The sequence below is a fragment of the Schistocerca cancellata genome, chromosome 5, assembly GCF_023864275.1.
Source record: "Schistocerca cancellata isolate TAMUIC-IGC-003103 chromosome 5, iqSchCanc2.1, whole genome shotgun sequence".
Classification (NCBI taxonomy): Eukaryota; Metazoa; Arthropoda; class Insecta; order Orthoptera; family Acrididae; genus Schistocerca; species Schistocerca cancellata.
In genome coordinates this window covers 523,590,825-523,618,485 of record NC_064630.1, presented here as the reverse complement: position 1 = coordinate 523,618,485, position 27,661 = coordinate 523,590,825, and the positions used below count along the sequence as shown (strand labels likewise).

At 42.8% G+C, this 27,661-nt stretch overlaps 1 protein-coding gene across 1 annotated transcript in view; it reads right to left on the bottom strand.

The window, feature by feature from the left end:
- LOC126188178 (trypsin-1-like) overlaps positions 1-27,661 on the bottom strand; it is a 58,065-nt gene that overhangs the window by 15,215 nt on the left and 15,189 nt on the right. The window contains exons 4-5 of the mRNA XM_049929699.1: positions 20,015-20,156; positions 3,088-3,201 (exon numbers count right to left, since the gene is read on the bottom strand). Coding sequence (XP_049785656.1) covers positions 3,088-3,201; positions 20,015-20,156 — 256 coding nt within the window. The remainder of the gene's footprint in view (positions 1-3,087; positions 3,202-20,014; positions 20,157-27,661) is intronic.

The window sequence follows — 27,661 nt, the reverse complement described above, 5'->3', positions numbered from 1 at the left end:
CGGAACTGGAGGTGTTTTTCTAGTGGACGTTTAATAAATCTAACTTAGTGATTTCTCTTAAAATAAAGAGAAAATTCACAACACGAATGATGTTCAGTCTGCCTCCCGCCCTGTCATTCCTACCACGGACGGCCTGACGCTGATATTGCGTACCATTCTGGCAGCAAGAGCATGGTTTTCTTTGGAGTGAAGGACTGAAATCTACTGAGCATCATTCGCGTTACTACGCTTAGATACAGTTTAATACTGTATTTTGTATCTTTTCTGTTTAGACACAATTGCTGTTGTTTTGAAATTTGGGCCACAGGTGCGTTCCCTTCCAAATGGAGTCTAGATTCGTGGTCGGAGCCGGCTGTTTGAGGAAGGAAGAGGTAAAGTATGAGTGTCGCATCCCTGTATTGACCGAAGATGAAGACGTTCCCAAACTATGGGCACGACCTTATGCGGCTGTGGGGGCGCCAGTCCTGGCGACGACGGAGAGGAAAGGACAGGTGGTGACGCCCTTGAATATTGGGCCGATTGGCTCTCTGAGCTTGAGCAAACCACTCACTTCGTAAAAACCAGTGTTCCATCTCGTGGCCAAGCGTATCGAATGCAGGCGCAAACTGCCCATTGGTTAAGAAGGGCTGAAGATTTAGCAACCGTGGTTACTGATATTCAGATCAAACATGACATTGACCGGCTTTATAACAGGGCGGTCAATTTACAGATTGCTTTGAGCGCCTTTACAGGGAAATGAAAGTTACCAGATATCAAGAACTCTCCCCATCAACTACGGTATAGAGATACTTCCCGTCGGATTACCCCATCCGTTACTGAGTGTGCTGCGTGCGTAGATCGCCTCGCTGTTGACACACAGCAGTGGTTTCTTAGTTTTTTTGTGGTTTTCCGTTAAACTAAATGAATAAGGCAAAGTTTTTCAAGATGTCGTGGGAAACCGTTTTCCAGCTGATCTATCCTTTCTGCCAGGGGTCCCTGGCCGAAATGGTCGGCGCGGTTTCAGATAGAATGGGGTCCTTAAAAGAACTGCGTTGTGCGGGTTCTGAGGGGGCGTTTGTCCATTAAGACAAGTCAGTTATTATTTCTTTCAGCATCAGAAGAGGGATAAGAGTCTAGTTCACAATATTCGTGAAGTACGAAAGGCAGCCGTAGCTCTTGACCTACAGCAGTCTGATATGTGGTAGTTAACACTATCTTGCAAGCTATTAAGGCGGATAATCGTTCAAGGGTTCTATTTGCTGAAGGACCCATGATCTATCATGACTTGGATGGTCTGGTTACTCTTGTGTGGGCCTAAGAAAGCTAACCAAAGAAGAGTTGGCGAGAGGTCGTCATCGGAAGCTTTTGCCATTTCTACTCCAGGAGTGAGTTCCGCTAATAAGGTGTCGGCAGTTAAAGGTCGTTGATATCGTTGTGATAGGCAGGGACATTTTCCCCACCAATACAAAGTTTGGCGGCAAGGAACGTCGTAACAGGCCGCGCTAGAAGACGGCCCGGTGTGGTATGGGTTCAGTGTTGCGACGTCAATGTAATAAACTTAAAGTGGTGAATAACTATTCTCTTCCTTTCGTTTGCTCTTACGTTAATCGTGAGCCCTTGCACGCTTTGATCGTCTGGGTGTAGAGGTTCGCTAATGAGTAATCGGTGGTATTCCACATACCAGCACATTTGTAAGCTCGCCAGTTTAAAACTCGTAGGCATACATTGTAGGACCGTTGATGTCAAGCTTTTCCCCCAAATCGCCATGTACGCGTTTTTTGTCCATTGGCGAGTTTTCTTGGCCTACAGAAATTTTAGTGGCAGCGGGTCTCAGCACCTATCTTTTACTGAAATGTGATATTGTTAAATTACACATGCCCCTGATTTTACTTTGGATTTCTCTCAGAAGTGAAGTTCCGTTTGTACCACCATTCTAAGGGTATGAGCCCATGTAATAACCATACTTGTAGTATGGGCTTACATGTGGCGCACCTACCTCCCAGTCAAACTCATGTCTTGGTAGACATGTATATTTTTCCCAAGGTATTGAGTGACAGGTTAGGTGTTACCAACCGTGATGAGCATCGTATTTAGTTTCCTGATCATATACCGGTCAGACTGTCACAATATCAGCTGTTCCTATCTTTTGCACGAGCTTGTTAACAAAACGCTCGCTTAGGGGTTATACAGCGGTCCACTTCACCATATGCCTTGCCAATACTTTTAGTCGTGAGGTATAATGGAGGGGATCCGATCAGTGGTTTGTCAGTTTCTGTTGCTTTGTGCTCGTCAGTCAATTTGTGTCACGCTCGTCAGTCAAATTGAATCACCTTCTACTGGTCAGCCAATCTGTGCGACGTAGGTCTTCCACTTACTTTAATGTTTGTTAGTAATAGCCTTAAAATGTGTCCGCAGCTCGTGGTCGTGCGGTAGCGTCCTCGCTTCCCGCGCCCGGGTTCCCGGGTTCGATTCCCGGCGGGCTCAGGGATTTTCTCTGCCTCGTGATGACTGGGTGTTGTGTGATGTCCTTAGGTTAGTTAGGTTTAAGTAGTTCTAAGTTCTAGGGGACTGATGACCATAGATGTTAAGTCCCATAGTGCTCAGAGCCATTTGAACCATTTGCACCTTAAAATGTCCTTGCTAATCTTCAGTTCTTCCGATACCTGTCTTTGTCTAAACCCCTCAGAAAGACGTAGTGTGGTAAGTCACATAACGACTGTGAAACTGGAAAAGGACAGATAGCCTCGCTCGTGTCGACGACGACGACAACGATGGTGATGATGATGATGATGATGATGATCACCTTCAGAGGCATTTTCCGATATCGCACATGCATCTTCTGCATTTTAATCAAGTTGCTCGATTTTATTCTTGTTGACGCCCGAACATAGAATGTTCAACCTATTGCGATCCAATTTTTTGCTTCTTTTCGGGAGCGATACCTTTTTTCACAGTGAAAGACACACTTTGAAGTTAATGACATCCATTTTGTGCTAAGAGACAAATTTTCATATGTCTTTTTTCTGTTGGGTTCGAGAATATTAATGCTGAGAGGCTGCTTCGTCACTACATAGTCCTGCCTTCCTGGTAGCACATTTGCTAACTTACCTCTGTCAGTCCCCACCCAACAACGGTGGCTTGTGTTCCAGCTGCAGTCTGTTCAAATGGTTCTGGCAAAAGCGCTGGCTGTATTTTAGGGCCAAATGACAGGGGCTGCTCCAGCTGCGAAAGTAAAAATTTTTCAGTTTTACAAGTTTGTGCAGACTTGTTATTAATATATATTCATGTTGCTGTATTTATTTCCAATAGTGCATCGAATATACACTCATGCTCATAAATTAAGGATAACTGCAGAATGTGGTACTACACAACGTGGCACTACACAAAACTGGCGCTAATAGCATAGGCACATAGGGTACACACACGACACAGATCAGTAAGTCCGTGGTATAGGTGATAAGTTGAGAAAACCGTCCCGAAACACATTTGCTACAAAACGCCGCTGTTTCCTGCGCAAGTACCCCGACATCAGTATGGGATATGATCATCATGCACATGCACAGGCCGCACAACGGGTTGGCATACTCTGGATCAGGTGGTCGAGCAGCTACTGGGCTATAGCCTCCCATTCTTGTACAAATGCCTGTGAGAGCTCCTGAAATGTCGTAGGGGCTTGAAGACGTGCAGCGATATGTCGACCGACAGTATCCCAGACGTGCTCGATGGGGTTTAGGTCTGGAGAATAGGCAGGCCACTCCATTCTCCTGGTATTTTCTGTTTCAAGGTACTCCTCCACGATGGCAGCTCGGCGGGGCCGTGCGTTATCATCCATCAGGAGGAAGGTGAGACCCACTACACCCCCGAGAAGGCAGACTACTGGTGCAAAATGACGTCCCGATACACCTGACCTGTTACAGTTCCTCTGTCAAAGACATACAGGGGTGTACGTGCACCAATCATAATCCCACCCCACACCATCAAACCATGACCTCCATATAGGTCCATTTCAAGCATATTAAAGGGTTGGTATCGGGTTCCTGGTTCAAGCCAGATGAAAACCTGGCGAGAATCATTGTTCAGACTATACCTTGACTCGTCCGTGAACACTGTTCCAGTGACCATGTACTGTGTTCTTAACACCAGGCTTTACGGGCTCTCTTGTGACCAGAGGTCCGTGGAATGCACTTTTTAGGTCTCCGGGAGAATAAACCATGTCTGTTCAGTCGACTGTAGACTGTGTATCCGGAGACAACTGTTCCAGTGGCTGCGGTAAATTCCCGAGCAAGGCTACCTGCAGTACTCCGTGGCCGTCTGCGGGCACTGATGGTGAGATATCGGTCTTCTTGTGCTGTTGTACACTGTGTACGTCCCGTACTGTAGCACCTGGACACGTTTCCTGTCTGCTGGAATAGTTGCCATAATCTCGAGATCACACGTTGTGGCACACGGAGGGCCTGTGCAACGACCTGCTGTATTTGACCAGCCTCCATTCGCCCTAGTATTCTACCCCTCATAACGTCATAAATACGTGTTCTTTGAGCCATTTTCAACACATAATCACCATTAGCACGTATGAAAACGTCTGCACACTTACTCGCTGCACCGTACTCTGATATGCACCAACACACCTCTGCGTATGTGGACTGCTGCCAGTGCCACCGTGCGACGACCGCAGGTCAAGTGCACCGCATGGTCATACCCCGAGATGATTTAAACCCGCAAAGCGCCCACAAGAGTGTTGTTTCATCATTTGTCAGCGTTACTCTTAATTTATGAGCATGAGTGTAGATAACAAATTACCTTAAACCTGTTGGTGGTTACATGCTGTTTCGGGATGAACCTAATATTGGATAAAATTAATGTAGGAATTGCAACGTAAGGGTAGTAAAATTGTATTGATATTTAAAGTTAACAATTATATGTAAATATGAATGTACTATGATGTCGTTAAATAGTGAATTGATGTATTTTTTGTGGGGCAAATCTGTAATTTTCTTTTCAATAAAATTTCGCGAGGTGCTTGAATTACATTTAGACTTTCCTCCTAAATATAAATCAAAAATAATTTGCAGTAGCTGCAGGAGGGGATCATGAACCCGTATGCAACAGCCCGACAATAGAACTTCTGATGATGCTAAATGAACAGTGAAGAATGTTGAAAATGGAGAGTCTAGTTAATTTGCAAATAAATATTAATTTCTTTCATGACACTCAAATTCATTAATTAAATTTGACCTATCCCACATTCGCGAATCATGGCATTACAGGGGAAAGTAGAGAAAATTACACTACCATAATAAAATGTCTTACTCTTATGTATTTTTAAAGCCATAGAAATGAAATTTGGTTGCTGTAAAAAAATATATATATATTATTCAGTACCCTCTCAAAAATTTTCATATTTTTTCCTTTTCATTTCCGGTCGCTGTGCCCGAGTGGTTCTAGGCGCTTCAGTCCGGAACCGCGCTCCTGCTACAACCTGGAACTTCTGTTTAGATGCACTTCACGATAGAGTGTATTCTGAAGAAATTTGTGGTGAAAAAGATATTTGTTCTTACTCATGCCGCACGTATTTCGAGTTGAGATACTCGCTATTACAGTCAAAACTCTGCATCAGCTTCCCATCGCTGGTGGAAAGCAAGAACGGAGATAAAAAGACTATTTAGCAATCAAAGCAATATCAACAGTCATAGATCCCTCCCAAACAAACTAATCATTCACGTATCACATCCACATGTAAACGAACTCACGGCCTTCTAGACTCAAGCTTGTGGCTTACCTGAAAAGCCACTGCAAGCCGCTGCCAGTCTGAAAGCAGAAGAAATGCACAAACGGGTGGGTGTGGCTGTAGTGCGTGAGTAAGGGAAAGAAATATACTTTACTACATTATTTAGCTTTGAAACATTGGCAACATATTTAGAAAGCCCTAACATACTATTAAAGAGAACAGTTTCTTTTTGCCTTTTTTGGTCGACTTTTCTTACACAGAATGCAAAATTAGATCGGCAGTTGACAAGGTAAGTGATTAAAGATAATTTTATAGGTTTAAAGATTCACATTGTCCTAGTAGTCACTAGCAAATGCAAACAGGTTCCCTAAAGTCCATCAAATTTGAACGACCCTGAAATTAATACTTGGCGTATTGGAATTCCTGAGAGTGTCATCTTCTGTCCACCTGAGCCTACCACGCAGCTATTAAACTGCGACCGCTTCTGGTACAAATAAAAGAAAGTTCACAATGTAACATGAAGTAGAAATGGAGGCTAATAGGAAACAGTACTATGGTTATTTCCAATGTTAAAACTTGGGAAAAGGGGCAAATTAAAAAAGAAAAGGCAAATTCAAATGACTGCCAAGGTATTCTCAGAAATTGGAATTGTCTTGCTTGTATGGGAAAATATTATCCCTGTTCTGAATAGTATGTTACTCACTGATAACATTAGAACCATAACTTGCCAGTTGAAACTGCATTTTATTACTTCTTGGTGAGCTTGTTTGCTGAGAGAAATTATAGTTTAGATTCAAATGAAACTTAGCTGCTGAAAAAAGGTCATCTTTAATGACAGCTATGAAAGAAGCGTTCAATGAATTCAAGTGGAAGACATTAACTAGCGAGTGGTCAAATAAACTACAAGATTTAGTCCTACGCAATATCAGTCAATCTCTCCAAATTGTCGTTCATCATTATGACATCAAAATAAAAGATATAAAACGAAAATTTAAAAATTATATGTTCTGAGTTTGGACAACTTAAAATCAGTAAAAAGTTCAATCATGCAGCTCTAATACAGATGCGAAAATAATTTATGTACAAATAACTTACCACGGAACTGAAGATCAGCCCAAGTCATTTGATAAAGAAAAAGGCTCTGGATCTTAAGGTGTGATCGTTATAATTTATACCGCATGCACGAGGGCTCTAGCCTATTTCTAGAAACGGTTCATCTAGGATCAACGAAATTTGTCATTTATCAGGAAAAAGCATTCAAACACTGCCAGTGTGTAACAGAGATGTCAGGACAGAATCACACCTTTTGAATAAATAACTCGTGTTCGGCCAGCACCCAGATTTATCTCTTGGCTTACGAGTAGATAGTGGAGGCATGGTTGATGTGGTGCTTCTTGATTTCCAGCAAAGATTCAGTGCAATACCGTAAAGTCTAGAAGGATACAGAATACTTGCATCTGTCATATCTCAACTGATAGACGAATGGACTGGCAAGTCAAAATAATTGCTTGATTCTTAATTAATTGTCGTCCGGGAAAAACTCAATACAGTATGATATGAATGCTACTCTTCACACTGTACAAATACCGCTAAAAGGCCTAGTAGATACAGTCCGCAGGTGACGTAGTTAGAAAGCTGCTACGAAATGTGGATAAAATCAGAAATTACCAGCACCTAGCTAACAGATTGGCAGTTGACCCGCAATATACAGGATGGTCTATTGATAGTGACCGGGCCAAATATCTCACGAAATAAGTATCAAACGAAAAAAACTACAAAGGACGTAACTCGTCTAGCTAGAAGGGGAAAACCAGATGGCGCTATGGTTGGCCCGCTAGATGGCACTGCCATAGGTCAAACGGATATCAACTGTGTTTTTTAAAATAGCAAGCCCCATTTTTATTACGCATTCGTGTAGTAGGTAAAGAAATATGAACGGTTTTAGTTGGACCACTTTTTTCGTTTTGTGATAGATGGCGCTGTAATAGTCACAAACGTATAAGTACGTGGTATCACGTAACATTCCGCCAGTGCGGGCGGTATTTGCTTCGTGATACATTAATCGTGTTAAAATGGACTGTTTACCAATTGCGGAAAAGGTCGATATCGTGTTGACGTATGGTTATTGTGATCAAAATGCCCAACAGGCGTGTGTTATATATGCTGCTCGGTATTCTGGACGACATCATCCAAGTGTCCGGACCGTTGGCCAGATAGCTACGTTATTTAAGGAAACAGGAAGTGTTCAGCCACATGTGAAACGTCATCCACGACCTGCAATAAATGATGATGCCCAAGCAGGTGTTTTAGCTGCTGTCACGGCTAATCCGCACATCAGTAGCAGACAAATTCCGCGAGAATCGGGAATCTCAAAAACTTCGGTGTTGAGAGTGCTACATTAACATCGATTGCACCCGTACCATATTTCTATACACCAGGAATTGCATGGCGACGACTTTGAACGTCGTCTACAGTTCTGCCACTGGGCACAAGAGAAATTACCGGACGATGACAATTTATTTGCACGCATTCTATTTAGCGACGAAGCGTCATTCACCAACAGCGCTAACGTAAACCGGCATAATATACACTATTGGGCAACGGAAAATCCACGATGGCTGCGACAAGTGGAACATCAGCGACCTTGACGGGTTAATGTATGGTCCGGCATTATGGGAGGAAGGATAATTGGCCCCCATTTTATCGATGGCAATCTAAATGGTGCAATGTATGCTGATTTGCTACGTAATGTTCTACCGATGTTACTACAAGATGTTTCACTGCATGACAGAATGGCGATGTACTTCCAACATGATGGATGTCCGGCACATAGCTCGCGTGCGGTTGAAGCGGTATTGAATAGCATATTTCATGACAGGTGGATTTGTCGTCGAAGCACCATACCATGGCCCGCACATTCACCGGATCTGACGTCCCCGGATTTCTTTCTGTGGGGAAAGTTGACGGATATTTCCTATCGTGATCCACCTACAACGCCTGACATCATGTGTCAGCGCATTGTCAAAGCATGTGCGAACATTACTGAAGGCGAACTACTCGCTGTTCAGAGGAATGTCGTTACACGTGTTGCCAAATGCATTGAGGTTGACGGACATAATTTTGAGCATTTATTGCATTAATTTGGTATTTACCAGTGGCGTAACGTGGTTGTAAAGGTTGGGGAGACTCTACAGTTATTATAGGGAGACAAAATAGTACAATAAACAATATTTTAAACAAATGAAACAAAATGCATCAAATAAAAGAACAACAACAACTACTACCACCACCACTAATAATAATAATATTAATAATAATAATAACTAACTTGTTGAAGAAAGGATGACAAATTTGTAGAACTCCAGCAGCAAGAGAAGAACCACTTGTTTTTTCTTGTACACAAGTGCAATGCGCCTGTCTTTTCTTTACACGAATAAGTCTATAACTCGGTCTACAAAGATCTGATCACTGAATAACTCTCCAAGTAGTGTCTTTCTATTGCTAACTTGCTGAAACACGACAGCCGGGTGTTGGACATGGAATTCCTTTAATAATTCTTCACTCATTTAAGAGTACTCATTCTTCCTTCTATGCTTGCTATAATTGCGGGTAGGGTCAAAACCAAAAGCAGGAACTTCGTTGTTTCTTCAGAAACAGAGTTTAAATCATTGTTGCAATGTACTTTAAGAGGATTCTTGGAGATAAGTGTTTTTTCTCATCAGCATATATGTTACACAGTTCATGCTCAAGTTGTTCTTCTTCGTAGAAAGGATACTGTTCTAATAACTGAAGCAGTTTCAACTTTGGGAATTCTTTTTGATAGTTTGGGAAATAGTTTTCGTTCAGAAGTTCAACAAGCTGAATTTGGGATAAACCCTTAAAATCTTCTTTCCATCTGAATAATTTGCAAATCCATTATCTCGTAAGTTAATGCCCTGAGAGGTGTCTTTTGACTGTCACAGGATGATAAGTTGCCATTCAAACTGAAACTGGCTTTAATGCATTCATCAACGAATGTTTCCGTTCTTAATTGTCATAAGTTCTCAAAACAGTTCTTATTTCGTCGTGGCAAGCAATTATACTGACAGATTTTGACTGAAGAACGTTAAAGAGCTGATCGACATAAACAAAGTACCCTCGGTAGATGCAAAGCAAGTAGACAAACGTAGGATCATCCATTCGTCGTTTCATTCCCGCACCAGAGCGCAAAGATTCTGGGTCCCATTGAGAGTCTGTATCATCAATTATATAATGAAAAGCACCGTGTAACTCGGAGAAATGACTAGATATTGTTGAAAATGCCCTGGAATGAAAGTTTCAGCGAGTGTTGCTCGCGTCTGGCAGCTAAAATCCTTTCTCAGTTAGCAATACAGTTCGTTTTGATGATTTGCTGAAAAACGAATGGAATGTAGTACTATCACTTACAAACATGCGTACTTTTCATATGATTTTGGAGGCATGTAACAGTACCAAATTCAGGTGGTGTGCTTAACAATGAATAAACAGCGCATGGAGACAGAATTGCTTCACCAAGTGCTGTAGTCCTCTTTCTCTGCCCTCCATTACTGAAGCCCCATCATCTGTTTGACTAACCACTTTTCCTTCCACATTCCATTCTTTCAATACTGCATGAATAATGTTTGACAAACCTTCAGCAGTTTAATCTCCAGAAACATCGTAAAATCCAACGAATCTTTCCTCAATTTTGTCTGCAGTACAGTATCTGAATATTATTTGACGTGTCTAATGTTTCATCAGCCTTAATCGAAATGAAACTGCAGTTCTGAATTTCAGATTTTATTTTCTCATTAACTGCAAAAGTTATCATTTGTATTACATCATTCTGTATATCTGGAGAAGTTCCTTTAAAGGTTGAAGACGATGACAGATGGTCTCAGATTAACTGCTCTCCTTGTGTTAGTAAATCCAACAATTCCAGATAGTTACCGTAGTTGCTAGAGGATTTGTCTTCTCGATGGCCGCAAAAGGCTAGTTCTAGTTTACAAATAAATACAATTGCCTGAATAAGACGAGCCAATACTCTCCTGTTGGATGCAACTTGTTCATTTTATTTTGTTGCCGTCAGACGAGCGGCTTCAGAAAGGGCGTGCTCAAGTCTACTTTTGCCCAATAACTGAAATGATTCTTTGTTCTGCAGGTGACGTTTTGATATCTGATGCTCTTGTGCTTTCCTGTCAAAGTTCTTTATTGTACAAATGCCCTCACTGCGCCATTCCTTTTCACCACCGAACAGAAGACATATATAACAATATAATTTGTTATTAACTGCAGTCGCAGTCAGCCAAGTATACTTTTCGTACGAGGCTGTCTGAAAAGTGCATTTTTGTTTGGCTTCACTTAAAACTACACTGAGTATAGGAATACGTCGTTTGTCTTTCAATTCGCACTTTTTTCGTTCGTTAATGTAGAAAAAGGCGTTTTTAATAAGAATTCTGTAAGGTGTTCAGTTGCTGGCTCACTCATGTTGGCGACACAACGAAAATATGCGCTAAAATCACACAAGAATGACTATTATCACCAACCGCACGACTGTTCACTTCCGTGTTAAAAGACGGCATAGAAGCGGCAGAGACTAGTTTCGATACCTGCTAGCAAGTGCAGCGCACCAGCCTTCGTGGAAGAGGGAAAGTGGAGGGGAGCCGAGAAAGGCACTAAAGCGCGCAGGCGCACACAGCCAGGTAAGGGACACACAGCCAGGTAAGGGAAGGGAGGCAGAGACTAGGAGCTGTCGGGTCTCAAGCAGGCAAATACACCAATACTCAGGGTGCGGCGCGGGCTGCAAAACTGATGTCTTCGCACATTTAGAGCTCTTAGCAGAAAGTTATTTATATTTTTGTTATGAATTACTATTGCATCTTTTTTAAGCAGGAATACAGGGGGACTAAGTCTCAAAGTCTCCCCTCACGCTACGCCACTGGTATTACAGGTAATCATGCTGTAACAGAATGCGATCTCAGAAATAATAAGTTCACAAAGGTACATGTATCACATTGGAACAACCGAATTAAAATGTTCAAACGTACCTACGTTCTGTATTTTAATTTAAAAAACCTACCTGTTACCAACTGTTCGTCTAAAATTGTGAGCCATATGTTTGTGACTATTACAGCGCCATCTATCACAAGGCGAAAAATGTGGTCCAACTAAAACATTCGTATTTCTTTACATACTACACGAATATGTAATAAAAATGGGGGTTCCCATTAAAAAAAAACGCAGTTGATAACCGTTTGACCTATGGCAGCGCCATCTAGCGGGCGAACCGTAGCGCCATCTGGTTTCCCCCTTCAAGCTAGACAAGTTTCGTTCTTTGTAGTTTTTTCGTTTGACGTTTATTTCGTGAGATATTTGTCCCGGTCACGATCAATGGACCACCCTGTATATATACTGTACATAGGGCGTCTCTGCTAAGAATCGTCAAGCACGTTTCTTCAGTAGTTTCGGTAGATATTTGCAATTTTGTTTTTGCGATCTGTTAGCCCAAAGAAATACTACTGATAATGTCTTTCATGTGACGGCCAGTGTCGACGGAAAACGTTGGTTTTTTCCCTTCACAGACAAAATGATTTTTAAAGGAAAATTTTACTAGCCCATTCGATAGAGCGCTTCCAAATCAGTCTTGTGTAATATTCGTTCTATCGATGTTTATTAACAAGGACAGAGAAATAGGAACAACAACCAGCAATCCAGCAACGACTGAATAGGACTTCCGCATAGCGATAGTAGACAGCGCAGAGCAGTAGCACTACCCAGTCACTGCTGGAATACTGATTATTCTTACTGATCCGCTGTCTCTATTAATACGCATCGATAGACCGAATATCGTGCTGGACTACTATGGGACCACTATGTCCAATGGGCACTCCGATTCCGCTTTAAAAATCATTTCGTTTATTACAGACGCTTTACGCTGGTTTTACGCTGGCTCTGGTTGGCGCGTCAAAGACGTGGTTAGCAGCAGTTTTTTGGGCTGACTCCAGTTACACAATGCAAAAAGTAATTTATCAATACCTGCCGAAACACCAGAGAAAACGCGACGGCGACTGTTGTGAGAAATGTAAATGGACGAAAAGATTCGGCATAGTTCATCTATGTGATTGGCGATTGCTGAAATCAGTGGCTGAAGTTTCTAAGATCACCTGTCCGAGGAGAATGCGGAGTCTAGAGTAGGATTTATCAGAATAAATGTAAGACTATTTATTGCACATGCGAAGGACGTTTTCTGTAATCCATTAGCTCGACCTATTCTCGAGTATTCTTCGACAGTCCGTTACTCTCCAAAGTTAAGTTACCGGAAGAGGATGAGCGCACTTCATCAGGGTCCGTTTAGCTAGCATGTCACAGAAATGCTCGAAAAATGGCAGTGGCTGACGCTACAAAAATGTTGTTGTGCATCATGGAGAACCTCTCAAAAGCCACATTGGAGGAAGTTACAGCTCTTACTAAAGCGAAGAAAAGCTCACTCCGAATGTGCCTACGTAACTACCGCACGTATGTTAACGACAACTTTCGACCACCAGTTGGAGGGACAGGACGGAGGTTGGTAGACATAGGTCGATGTCGAATGGAGGTAGCAGGTATCAAGCCACTGAGACGGGCGAAAAAGTCTTGACAGTTGAATTCCTCTTTCGAATGGACGGGAGATGGTGAACTCAATGTAGATCAATTCTCTGCTGTTTTGAGGATTTGCGGACGACCACTTTCGCCTATTAATGAGTATTATTTTCTTCGTGATTCAAGTCTGACTTACTCTAACAAAGCTACAGAAAATTTGAGCACACCAGTTGCCTGCATTAACGAGACGAAGCCATTGAAGTTTTCGAGTGGTTTTGTTAGCAAAATTTCTGCAACTTGTGGAAATTTTTATGATCCATGTTTTCATGATATTGATTCAAAACGTGACTGCGCGCAAAAGCGTGTAATTTCGTTGACATGCGACGTATCAAATGAAAGATATATGAACAGTGGCCACAGTTTGATGTAAGCCAAGTAGTTTCACACGACGGCGGATTTTGATATCACTTGAAATGGTAACTGACCAGAATCCAACAACAAACCCGTATTACACTGAGGTGAAAAAAGTCTTGGGATACCCCCTAATATCGTCTCGCACCTCCTTTTGCACGGCGTAGTGCGGCAGGTCGATGTGGGCTGGACTCAACAAATCCTTTGGAGTCTTCTGTAGATATATTGAGCCATGCTGTTTCTATGGCCGTCCATAACTACGAAAGTGTAACTGGTGCATGATACTGTGCACGAACTGATCTCTGGATTATGTACCATAAAGATTCGCTGGGTGTCATGTCGGGTTATCTAGGTGGCCAAATCACTTGCTCTAACTCGCCAGAATGTTGTTCAAGCCAATCCAGAACGATTGTGGCACGCTGTATTGGAGCATTGTCATCCATAAAAATTCCGTCCATGAAAGGCTGCAAATGGCCTCCAGGTAGCCGAACATAATCATTTCCAGTCAATATTCGGGTCAGTTGGACAGAGAACCCAGTCCATTCACTGCCCACATCATTATGAAGCTACCACCAGCTGGCACAGTGCCCTGTTGACAACTTGGGTCCACGGCTTCGTGGTGTCCCGCCAGACTCGAACCAGACCAGCAGCTTTTACCAACTGAAATCGGGACTCATCTGACCAGGCCACGGTTTACCAGTCGTCAAGGGTCCAACCGATATCGTCGCGAGCCCAGGAGAGGTGCTGCAGGCGGTGTCGTGCTGTCAGCAAAGTCTGTATCGTCGGTCTTCTGCTGCCATAGTCCACTAACTCAAAATTCCGCCACACTAGCCTAACGAATACGTTTGCTGTACGACCCACATTGTTTTCTGCGGTTACTTCACGTGAGTTGCTAGTCTATTAGCACTGATAATTCTACACTAACGCCGTTGCTCTATGACGATCAGTGAAGGCCGTCGGCCATTGCGTTGCCCGCGGTGAGAGGAAATGACTGAAATGTGGTATCCTCGACACACTATTTCCCAAATGGAATATCCCATGCGTCTAGCTCCAACTACTATTCCACGTTCAGGGTCTGTTAATTCCCGTCGTGCGGCCATAATCACGTCGGAAACCTTTTCACATGAATCACTTGAGTACAAATCACAGATCCGCCAATGCACTGCTCTTTTGTACCTTGTGTGCGTGATACTACCGCCCTGCATATCTGCATACTGCTTCTCGTGACTTGTGTCACCTCAGTGTATAATGACAATATTGCTTAATCCTTTAACATCGGTCTGGTCCTACATCAGAAATACTCAGCTGTAAGAAGCGTTTTTTCGTTAGTTCACAGATTAATTCAAATGGCCAATAATGCAATCACCAGGACGTAAAGTCTATGTGCAGGCTTAAAAAAAACTGTGTAACCTCGCTTTAAATGAGCCGACATCACAAACAGATCATTACTTTCTGCGTACTTTGTTTGTTTGTTTGTTTGATATGCCAAGTATGTGGTTATTAAATTGTTTATTTGGCTATTTGCCTTAGGTTAGTTTGCCGGATCCAAAAATGGCCGACGCTAAAATTCACCTTTTTGTATGATGACTGTAAGTTTAACGCTTGTGTGTTTAGAACATCGCAGACGTTTCTCGTTTTAGATTAAACATGGTTGATACTGGAGTAGACGTGTTGTCATCGACCGGAACAAGCGCTTCGTCTTCTTTCATAAAGAACCTTTCACCCACGTCTTTCGCTCGTGGTCTTTTTCCTATTTTCTTTTGCTGGTTGTCGTCTTAGACTTCAGTCCCTGAACTGTGATTTGACCGGTCGTAAATAGGACGCCGAGTAATTGTTCAACTAAAGTGTTAGAGATATTCTAACATTTTTCTAGGGACAAATTAGATGTTGAGATCATTTTGTTGGTATATGTGTTCAACACTAACTTCTCGCGAGTCACTAGTGTGATACTGTAGTGCCACTCGAGAACAGTGCTGTATTTGGCGTCAGTGTGCAGTAAGCACACACAGTCGCCAGGTGACAGCATTAGTAATTGGGGTATACAGGGTGAAAAGTATTTAAACCAACAAACTCTAGGAGGTTGTAGGGGACATCAAAACAAATATTTTTCCCTAGTGTCATTTTTTCCTATGAGGAGTATTTAAACCGGTAGAGGAAAATTTCTCTGGCGGCAAATTAATTAAACCAACAAACACTTATCCATTTTTTTACGACCAAGAGACAACACATTAACACAACCCAATTTCAATTACAGTAGATTTTCAAAAATGTCTCCATTGACACGTAAACAAAGGTTACACCGTCGGATAATGTTCTGTCGAACACGGGCAAAAACCTCAGGAATATCCTGAATTGTTCCTGCTGCTGCTACTATCCGGGCAACCAGATCCTCTTCTGATGCAACAGGTTGCGCATCTCTCCCCACACAAAAAAGTCCAGAGGGGACATATCTGGGGATCGAGCAGGCCATGGTACAGGACAACCTCTGCCAGTCCACGTTTATGAGAGCCGTCGGTCCACACGAAGACTGAAATGTGCAGGCGCCCCGTCATGTTGGAACCACGTGCGTTGTCTTTTAGGGAGCGGGACACCTTCCAGCAATTCTGGCAATGCTCTGGCGAGAAAATTGTAATAGTGACTGGCATTTAATGGCCTAGGTAGCAGATACGGCCCAATTAAACAGTTCCCAACAACACTGACCCACACATTAACGAAGAACTGCACTTGATGAGCGCTAGTAACTGTGGCATGTGGGTTATCCTCACTCCAAACATGCGAATTGAGCATGTTGAAGACTCCATCACGCCCGAACGTTGCTTCATCGGGAAACAACACAGAGGTTGGAAATATAGGATGCATTTCACACTGTTCCAGGTACCACTGCTAAAACTGTGCTCTGGGTGGATAATCAACTAGTTCCAGGTTGTGGACAGGCTGTAAGTAAAATGGGCGTAACAAATGCTCTCGAAGGACTGGTCTTACATTCGTCTGATTCATCCCCATGTTACGTGCAAGTGCACGAGTGCTGATTGAAGGATCCCGCTCCACATCCTGCAAGACAGTTTCCTCAAATGGCAGCGTTCTTACCGTGCGACGGAGTCCCTATCCAGGTAATCTTCTAAATGACCCGGTCTCACATAGACGTTGGTACACGGCAGCCAAGGTCGTATGATGCGGGATACGGCGATTAGGATTTTAATGTTGATAAACCCGCTGTGCAGCTCGTCCGTTGTGGTGCGCTACGTAGTACGCACCACCCATATCAGTGTACTCACTCCGGGTGTATTGTTCCATTCGTAAACAGAGACAATGCACTACTACACTGGTGGACAGCAGTTACCTACAACTGAAGAGCGAAATAAGCCCTCCAACAACTGAAGATCGTAATACGGCCTCTAACAACTGAAGAGCGTAATACGATCTCCACCGGTTTAAATAATCCTCATAGGAAAAAATGACATTAGGGAAAAATATTTGTTTTGATGACTCCTACAACCTCCCAGAGTTTGTCGGTTTAAATACTTTTCACCCTGTATAAAGCGGGCCGGCGGCATGGGGAAAACAGTTCACTCGTTGTCGCATTTCGGAAACGGAGTGGTTTATCTGACTTTCAAAAGGCCAAGGTCATTGGCTCTCAGGCCAACAGTGGAAACACTTCCGAGTCGAATAAGTATGTGAACTGTTCGCGTATCGCCGCGGCAAAATGGAGCTCCAACCGATACCGAGGTAACTGAGGTGCACCACGGGCCATAAATAACAGGGGTGAACGAGGGTGCGGAGATGCGTAACGAGTACATAGACGTGCAACTGTTGGACAACTGATCTCCGAGATGAACCAAGGGGTTACCAACAGTGTCTCCTCAACGAAGGCTGCTGTGTATGGGCCTGCACAACTGGCACCTGGTTCATACAGCCATGGGGACTGCTGTTCTTTGGCGACAAAGGCCGGAATATGCACGACAGTGCGGCAACTTGACGTCCACTGAATGACGACAGGCAGCCTTTCCAGCTGAATCACATTTTATGTTCCATCGGACTGAAAGCAAACACCTTGCGATAATCGTCGGTGGTGTCCAGGTCGAAGGAGGGAGCGTTAGCGTCTGAGAAATGTTTTCGTCCCATTCTGTGGGCGATACGTCATTCAGGAAGGCACAATGGATCAACACAAGTATTCATCTACTCTTGGTGACCATGTGCATCCACACATGTAGTTTCTTTTTCCTCTGCACGATGACGTTTCGCAGACTACATGCGTGGTTCGAAGAGCACCACAATGAGTTAACCGTACTCACTTGGCCTCCAGAATTCCCGGCTTTAAACCCAACCGAACATCTGTGGGGCCACAACGATCGGACTGTTCTCGCCATGGATCCTCACCCGAAAAATCTAGCGCAGCCGGCACGGTACTGGAATCGGCACGGCTTCACATCCCTGTCGGTACCTTCCACAGTATCTTTTCCCTGTAAGTCTCGAAGCGGTCCGCAAGAGATAATTGTTGCGGCTTTTCAAAAATGTTCAAATGTCTGTGAAATCATATGGGACTTAACTGCTAAGGTCATAGTCCCTAAGCTTACACACTACTTAACCTAAATTATCCTAAGGACAAACACACACACCCATGCCCGAGGGAGGACTCGAACCTCCGCCGGGACCAGCCGCACAGTCCATGACTGCAGCGCCCAGACCGATCGGCTAATCCCGCATGGCGTTGCGGCTTTTGATAGGGGTCACATTAATATGACTGGACAGTGTACATGGATATGAGGTTATCGGGGCATCAGAGACAGGTGCCTTCAAAAAATGGTTCAAATGGCTCTGAGAACTATGGGACTTAATTGCTGTGGTCATCAGTCCCCTAGAACTTAGAACTACTTAAACCTAACTAACCTAAGGACATCACACATATCCATGCCCGAGGCAGGATTCGAACCTGCGACCGTAGCGGTCACGCGGCTCCAGACTGTAGCGCCTAGAACCGCACGGTCTTCATTCGTGATGACAGACTTTGCGGAATCTGCTTGTAATTCTTACTGATTAGTATAGGTGAGTCAAACATTTCAGATAGTTTAATGGAACTACCATACAACAACTCAAACACCGATTTTTGCTTTTTAACGCCAATATTCGTCAGTGTGGGACTGAATTAAAAATACGGTTTTCACGCCATCTTACCAATAGCTTAAGTTGAGTTGTGTTATTTGTTACCCATTACCATAGTTTTTGTAATTAATGTCTGTTGCAAGCAAGCAAGTGTCCTCCTTCTGCACAGTAGATTCAACAATTTAGCAGCCCAGCGTACTTGACTGAAACCCATACTTTAAAACATATGAGATGAGTTACTTTTCCGTCCCAATCAGCGATCGATATATAGGGTGATAAAAAAGTCAGTATGTATTTGAAAACCGTATAAATCACGGAATAATGTACATAGAGAGGTGCAAATTGATACACATGCTTGGAATGACACAGGATTTTATTAGAACCAAAAAATACAAAAGTTTAAAAAATGCCCGACAGATGGCGCTTCATTTGATCAGAATAGCAATAATTAGCATAACAAAGTAAGACAAAGCAAAGATGATGTTCTTTACAGGAAATGCTCAATATATCCACCATCATTCCTCAACAATAGCTGTAGTCGAGGAATAATGTCGTGAACAGCACTATAAAGCATGTCCGGAGTTATGGTGAGGCAATGGCGTCGGATGTTGTCTTTCAGCATCCATAGAGATGTCGGTCGATCACGATACACTTGCGACTTCAGGTAACCCCGAAGCCAATAATCGCACGGACTGAGGTCTGGGGACCTGGGAGGCAAAGTATGACGAATGTGGCGGCTGAGCACACGATCATCATCAAACAACGCGCGCAAGAGATCTTTCACGCGTCTAACAATGTGGGGTGTTTCTAATTAAACCCCATGTCATTCAAAGCATGTGTGTCAATTTTTACCTCTCTATCTACATTATTCCGTGGTTTATTAAGTTTCCAAATTTATACTGACTTTTTGATCACCCGGTATTGCTGATTTGTAGCCAGAGACATGAATCAGGCATAACACAGGAATAAGATGCTCTTTTGTTGGTCTCGTACATCAAACAATGCATTACAATATTACAGTTCTTACGTAAGAGTGGTGATTTCTTTCCTTGTCCATTTCACATGCACCCCACGCTCCCGCGCGCACGCGTGCATGCGCGCGAGCACACACACACACACACACACACACACACACACACACACACACACACAATGATGAACAGTTGTGGCAGTTGCGCAAAGAAAGCCTTAAGATCGCGAGGCGGAGAGACAAATATTTACCTTCAACAGCGCAATATCGTTTTCTAGGCTCACCCTACTGAAATTCTCGTGGACGACTCGTTCACTGACATGGATCATTGGTGCTTCATCATCTCTTCCGTCGTTGGTGCCAGGACGGATGTACATGTTTTCCACATCGGAGCTGTAACATTAACATATGAGTTGCGCGACCTTCCTGAACAAATCTCAAAACAGTGTTGATTACAAGCTCCAAATTGTTCCTCTGGAATCACCTTGGAGACACGAACATATTTAGCGTCCCACACTAAACTTGGTATTTTGCTAGAATAAAATACATGCACTATAACGCACAAGCTTGGTAGTACTAACAGTAGTAGTAGAAGTAGTTTTATTCAATTTATTCATCCATACATCACTTTTGCAAGGATATTAGACATGTCGGTCTATTAATTTAAATCCCTCAAAACTAACGTATGTATAGGCATTTACATGCTTACGGATCTGATTTGATAAGGATGGGACAGGTAGTAGGAACCATCAGAACATTTGCCTGTGCATACTTGACGCCTACACGAAGACCAAAAGTGCACCGAATCTTGCATTATAGGCTCCATTAGTTTGGAGCTAATGTGCTTGCCTTTTCGTTACAGGAATCGTTTTAAAATTATTAAGCAACGGGCCGTTCTGGATCTGAAAAGGATTAAGATATGACTCCAAGCTGTGCTTTGGTTCTTAACCAAACTCGTCAAAGAAATAGGGTTCGATGCCATGAGCCCACCACGTATCAGTATGATGAAGGAATGAATAATGCCACATGGTAGTGCAGTAAGATAAAGGGAAACTCTCTGCTTCAAAAAACAGGTGAACGATGTGTCTGAGGAAACGAGTGTTATAATGTTTGAGAATAAATAATGCAAAATTATTTAGTTCCACATACACAGCATAGTTCGCTAGTACAACAGATGCACAAATTCATAAATCACTTAATTACCGTCTAATACACTGAAGAGCCAAAGAAACTGGCACACTTGCCTAAGATCACGTAGGGCCGCAACACGACTTGCCATGGACTCGACTAACGGCTGAAGTAATGCTGGAGGGAATTCACACCATGAATATTGCAGGGCTGTCCATAAAACCGTAAGAGTACGGATGCACGTTGCGTGGCATCCCAGATATGCTCAATAATGTTCATGTCTGGGGAGTTTGGTGGCCATCAGAAGTTTCTAAACTCTGTTCCTGGAGCCATTATGTAGTAATTCTGGACGTGTGGGGTGTCGCATTGTCCTGTTGGAATTGCCCAAGTCCGCCGGAATGCGCAGTGGACATGAATGGATGCAGGTGATTAGACAGGATCCTTACGTACGTGTCACCTTTCAGAGTCGTATCTAGACGTATCAGGGGTCCCATATCTCTCCAATTGCACATGCTTCACACCATTACAGAGCCTAGAGCCTCCACCAGCTTGCACAGTCCCTTCCTGACATGCAGGTTCCTTGGATTCAGAGGTTGTCTCTATATACGTGCACGTCAATGCGCTCGATACAATTTGAAACTAGATTCGTCCGACAAGGCATCTTGTTTCCAGTCATCAACAGTCCAATGTCGGTGTTGACGAGCCCTGGCGAGGCGTTTAGATTTGTGTCGCGCAGTCATCAATGGAACACGAGTAGGCCATCTGCTCCGAAAACCCATATCGATGATCTTTCGTTGAATGGTTCGCACGCTGACACTTGTTCATGACCCAGCCTTGAAATCTGTAGCAATTTGTGGAAGGGTTGCACTTCAATGATACTGAACGATTCTCTTCAGTCGTCGTTGGTCCCGTTCTTGCAGTATCTTTTTCCGGACACAGCAGTGTCGGAGATTTAATGTTTTACCGAATTCCTGATATTCGCGGTACACTTGTGAAATGGTCGTACTCTGCGCCCGCTGGTAACCGCGTCCTCTACTCGTCCACCACGGCACTCAGGGCTACAGCACGAAGTTGTAATACCTGAGCCGGCCGCTGTGTCCGAGCGGTTCTAGGCACTTTAGTCTGGAACCGCGCGACCGCTACGGTCGCAGGTTAGAATCCTGCCTCGGGCATGGATGTGTGTGATGTCCATAGGTTAGTTAAGTTTAAGTAGTTCTAAGTCTAGGGGACTGATGACCTCAGATGTTAAGTCCCATAGTGCTCAGAGCCATTTGAGCCATTTTGTAACACCTGAAGATGGACGTGTAAGAGCCCGAAACCGGTCGTGTTCTAAATATAAGAACCTCACAACTGTAGCGGTATTTTCAACCTCTGTATTAATTTCTTGTTGAAGCCCTGATTCGATGGCTGATACTTCATAGTATTTGTCTTCTTTTACTATATCAAGGTCGTAATCTCTTATGAACTGTGTTCCTCTTCTGACATAAAAGCAAGATCCTCCACCTTTTACAGTAGTCCTACAGTAACAGTCTGTCCTTCGAAACAACGATAATACTGCATGACGCAATTCTGTCTCTCTACACTGGTTCAGAGTGACATAAACTTATGTGCAGCTGAAAGATTGGAGCTCAAATTCAAATTGCTCTGTTTTATTATTTATTGATTGCATATTTTGATGAAGGATTGTTAAGTCTGTGCAATGTGCTACGTTACTTTTAGCACTGCAGTATGTATGCCATTCGGTGTGTTAGACTCTGTCTTGTGAGTGCTTATTTCGGAAATTTTTAAACCACTGGAGATGCGTTTTAGGCAGGGGAACCCCTTGTCTGGATTTATCCTAAAAGAGACGTACTTCGCTTACCCATGACGACCCATGCGTGGCCCAAGATCCATCCCCTATACTTTCATTAATCAGCTGTAACAATTTTCCATTCCTGTTACTTTTTAGGTGCAGACCCAAGTGTTGTGAAACCTCATATCTTGGTAGTGCTCACTGGTAGCAAAGCAACATGCGCAAGTTCGGCTGCCATCAGAGCCATTTCGAGCCCCACATTAACCTGCCTTATTAAGGTGTAGCCGATAACGACGCCTGAACAGATCGACAAAAGTGTATCATGAGTCAGGGAAGCCAGGAAAGCTATCATGTCCTATGCCATATGACTCACCCTTACCCAAATTGTTTCCTACTCCACACAGTATCACTGCAAGGTCCTCTTCTGAAAATTCCTTACTTAAAAACTCTAATCCTCTGTTAATTGGCTCTACATTTCATTTGCAAATTCTGGTGTCCTGTAAAGCTGACCCCAAATTTTCCTGTAACGAAGGGCCTACATCTCATCCATGGCTACTGCCTAGCAGCAACAATTACTTCTTCCTAACGTTTTGCACATTTTTAGTCTTCCTCCTCGTGGCTGCACTTAACCGTGGTAGTGGTTGCTATCTGTTTTTAGTACTGATAATAAAACTATCATATCGCTTTCTCTTTCTTCTTGCTTTTCTACCAACTGCAAGTTCCCGCTAACCACCCTCTTCTTTGTCTACCATGATTCTGTTCAATTTCTTCTTCTCTTCCTCCAAGCGTGCCTGAAGGGAACAAATTTTCCCTTCCTGCTCCTCAATCAAAACATTCCTGCTGCATACGCTGCAGTTCCTGGACAGAGCATTTCTGTTTTCCTAATGTTCTCCACACTACGCCCCCCCCCCCCACTCCCTCCCCAGTGTAAATATTACCAACAAATCCCGCTACTTACTGTCATATAACACCTCCCGGATCCCTCACTCTTCATTTGCAAAAGAAGAATTAAGATTAACTTGAAAGACTGTATCAAGTTTGGCAATGACGTCAGTTTGGCTACGTGTAAACAAAAACAACACTAACCTTTATCGCGATGGTAACCGCTGATTTTGCACCGATCTAGAGATATAATGTCAAGAGAGTGAATTAGTAGTTGCTTTGTTCTCATAGAATTCGCGTCACCAAGATTGTTTGATCACTTTTTGAAAAATTTGGGAAAAGATTTCTATGATTTGCGAACAAACGGTGTCCACAACAAACGTGTCACCAACTACTCAATTACAGCACACACATGCCAGGATGACATCACGATGTTGCTAGCAGCACCAGACTCTAGTAATATTCTACACGCCAAGAGAGCACGAGCAAATAATCAGGAAGAAGCTAAATACAACTGTTTGTTTAGCGATACGACTTTTGGAGCTTTAAAAGAGAACTGTGGCATTAACTAACATGATCCCACTGAAACACACGAGAACAGACAGACAAGGTATACTGCCATTAACAGTATTGTTTTGATAGGTGACACAAAAGTTTGTAGACGGGCGCCCAGTGAGGTGCACAGTTATAGCCCGTCATAAAAACATGATTATTTGAGAGTAAATAGTGTAAAATCAAATTTATTCTGTTTCACATACTTCCTGTAGTGTCTATTCTTCTTGCTCAAGTGAATATTTAGTGTTCTAAGAGCATTAAAAAAAAGCTTGTGTTATTTGAAATACCGAAAGCTGCGATGTAGGTCGAAAAATTGTGTCTTATAAACATAGAATATTACATTTGCATTTATAATAGCAAAAATTTACTTAACACAAGGCAGCTACTAGTTTCAGTAGCGTTCACGCTCTCCATAAAAGTAGTTTCCAAAACGTATTTGTGAACACGTTTCTGTCAGTTGCTAGCTGGATAGACGCACCCGAGGCCTAAATTTTCCGATTTAAAATATTTTAAAAAAGTGACCAAATAATCTTGGAGACGCGAATTCTGTGAGAACAAAGCAACTACTGATTCACTCTCCTGACATTATATATCTAAGTCGGTATAAAATAAGCGGTTACCAGCGTGATAAAGGTTAGTGTTGTTTTTGTTTACACGTAGCCAAACTGGCGCCATTGCCAAACTTGAAACAGTCTTTCAAGTTAATCTTAATTCTTCTTTTGAAACTGGCTACAGGTGAGAGATTCGGGGGGTGTTATCCACATGTGCAATTCACAATTATGTGCCTGGCATAGGTTTCATAGAACTACCTTCAAGCTACCGTTCCGCTCTCGAACAGCGCGCAGGACAAACGAACACTTAACTTTTTCTGTGCAAGGTTGATTTCTCTTATATTATTATGACGATCATTTCTCCCTGTGTAGGTGGGCACTAACCAAATGTTCTCACACATTGAGACAAATTTGGTGACTGAATTTTCGTAAGAAGATCCTGCCGCAACGAAAAACGCCTTTGTTTCAATGATTGTCACCCAATTCACATATCAATCTGTGGCGCTCTCCACTGTTTCGCGATAGTACAAAACAAGCTGCCCTTTGATCTTTTTCGATGTCCTCCGTCGATCTTACCTGATGCGGATCCCACACCACACAGCAGTACTCCAGAAGAGGGCGTACAAGCGTAATGTAGGCAATCTCTTTAGCAAACCTGTTGCATTTTCTAAGTATTCTGCCAATAACGTTCAGTCTTTGGTTTGCATTGCCCATAACATTATCTATGTGATCGTTTCATCTTAAGGTATTCGTAATTGTAATCCCTAAGCATTTAGAAGAATTTACAGCCTTGAGATTTATGTGATTTATGGTGTAACCGAAATTTAACGGATTCATTTTAGTACTCATGTTGATGACTTCACACTTTTCATGATTTAGAGACAGTTGCCACTTTTACACCATACAGATCTGTTGTCTATATCGTTTTGAAATTTGTTTTGATCAACTGATGACTTTATAAGACGTCAAATGACAGCATCGTTGGCAAACAATCTAAGAGTGTTACTCAGGTTGTTTCCTAAACCTTTTATGTAGATCAGGAACAACGGAGGGACTATAACACTTCCTTGCGGAACGCCAGATATTACTTGCTGTCAGTTACTGCGAACTGTGACCTTTCTAGATATGAAATCACGAGTCCAGTCACACAACTAAGACGATGGTCCATAGGTACGAAATATGATTAGAAGGCGCTTCTGGACATCTAAAATGTGCAATCAGATTGCCATCCGCTGTCAATAGCATTCATAACTTCGCGAGAATATAAGAGCTACTTGTGTTCCACAAGAACGATATTTTCTGAATCCGTGTCGTTCCCTTCAAGATAATTCATAATGTTCCAACACAGTGTATGTACCGCAAATCGACGATCTGTAATTTAGCGGGTTAATCATTTTTTCTTTCTTGGGTAATGGTGTGACTTGTACAACTTTCTAATCTCAAGGTACTGATTTTTCAACGAGCGATCGGCTGTATGTGATTGCTAAATGAGGAGCTACTCTATCAGCATATTCTGAGAAGAACCTGACTGGTATACAATTAGGACCGGAGGACTTGCCTTTTTTAAGTGATTTAAGCTGCTTTGCTACGCCAAGGGTATCTATTTCTAAGTTACTCGTGTTATCAGTTGTTCTTGATTCGAATTCTGCAGCACTTACTTCTTCTTCTTTTGTGAAGGAATTTCGGAAAACCGTGTTTAGTAACTCTGCTTTAGTGGCTCTGTTATCAGTAACATCACCATTGTTTTGGGCAGTGAAAGTATTGATTGCGTCTTGCCATTGGTGTACTTTACATACGACCAGAATCTCTTTGGATTTTATTTCAGATTCTGAGATAGAGTTACTTTGTGGAAAGTATTAAACGCATCTCGCACTGAAGTTCGCGCTACGTTTCGAGCTTCCGTAGAACTCCTCACGCTCCATATTGTGTCTGTTTTGTCATCAAAAGGTAGGTTCATTAAGCGAATTTTTTATGCCCGGAATATTTTTGTGAAACACAGGTAAATATTCTTTAGTTATTCATGGAAACAAGTTTAGAAACAAGCCAATAGTAAGACTCGTGCATTTATTTGAAGACAGTAAGTGCAGAGTTTCAGAGATGGGTCCTTTTTCTGTAGTTGATTGAGAAGCGCGAACGAAAACAGCCATTTAGGCTAAGACAAGGAAGATGACATAGCCGGATATGGTTACAGATCCACTAAACGTAGACACACCAATCAGGGGTTATTAGAAAGGTGGCCGAACGAAAGATTTAAGACCTAATTTAATGTCTCAGGAAGGAGTGGACTGGACTGTCCCACTGAGGTTCCTGCTTATGAAATACTGTAGGATATATTGGAACATACACTAATAGCAGGAAAAACACCTGAAGTACTACCATCTCTCATGGATACTCTCCTCTGTAGAAAATGCAGTACCTATACTCGTCGACTTAACTGTAGGTTCTATAATCAGCCGTCCTTTCAACAAGTGCGAAGTGCTGTTTCCCACTGAAACTGAAACTGAGCCAGGGAGACGTATCTCAACTATTGGGAAGCCTGTAAGGGGCAAGTATGCACAGACGGTGAGAGTCTGTTAATTGGCAACAAATAGAAAGTACGGCGAATAACTTAATCCTTTTAGTAAATGGCAGCAAGGGGTAAGAAGGAGCACCTATCGATCATAGTGTATGCTCCTGGACACCTCATTCAAGAAGTTGAAGAGGCTCTTTACAGGGGCCATTCTCTCAAGGGAGTAGGGTACAGCAAGTAGCTGGTGGTGACATACGGTGGAACGAACGTTGCATGTCGTCTGTGATCCAGGGTCATATTTAGAAGTATATCAGATCTAATTACAACGAGTTGACCAACCTCGTTCAGGCTTTCTACGTTGAAACTAATATCAGTAATCATGACGTAGTTATCGCTTCAATAGTTACTGCAGTATAATGGGCAACTGTTATAGTAGACTAGTTGAACAGTTGTCTCGTGTCTGAAAAGCTGAAACATTTAT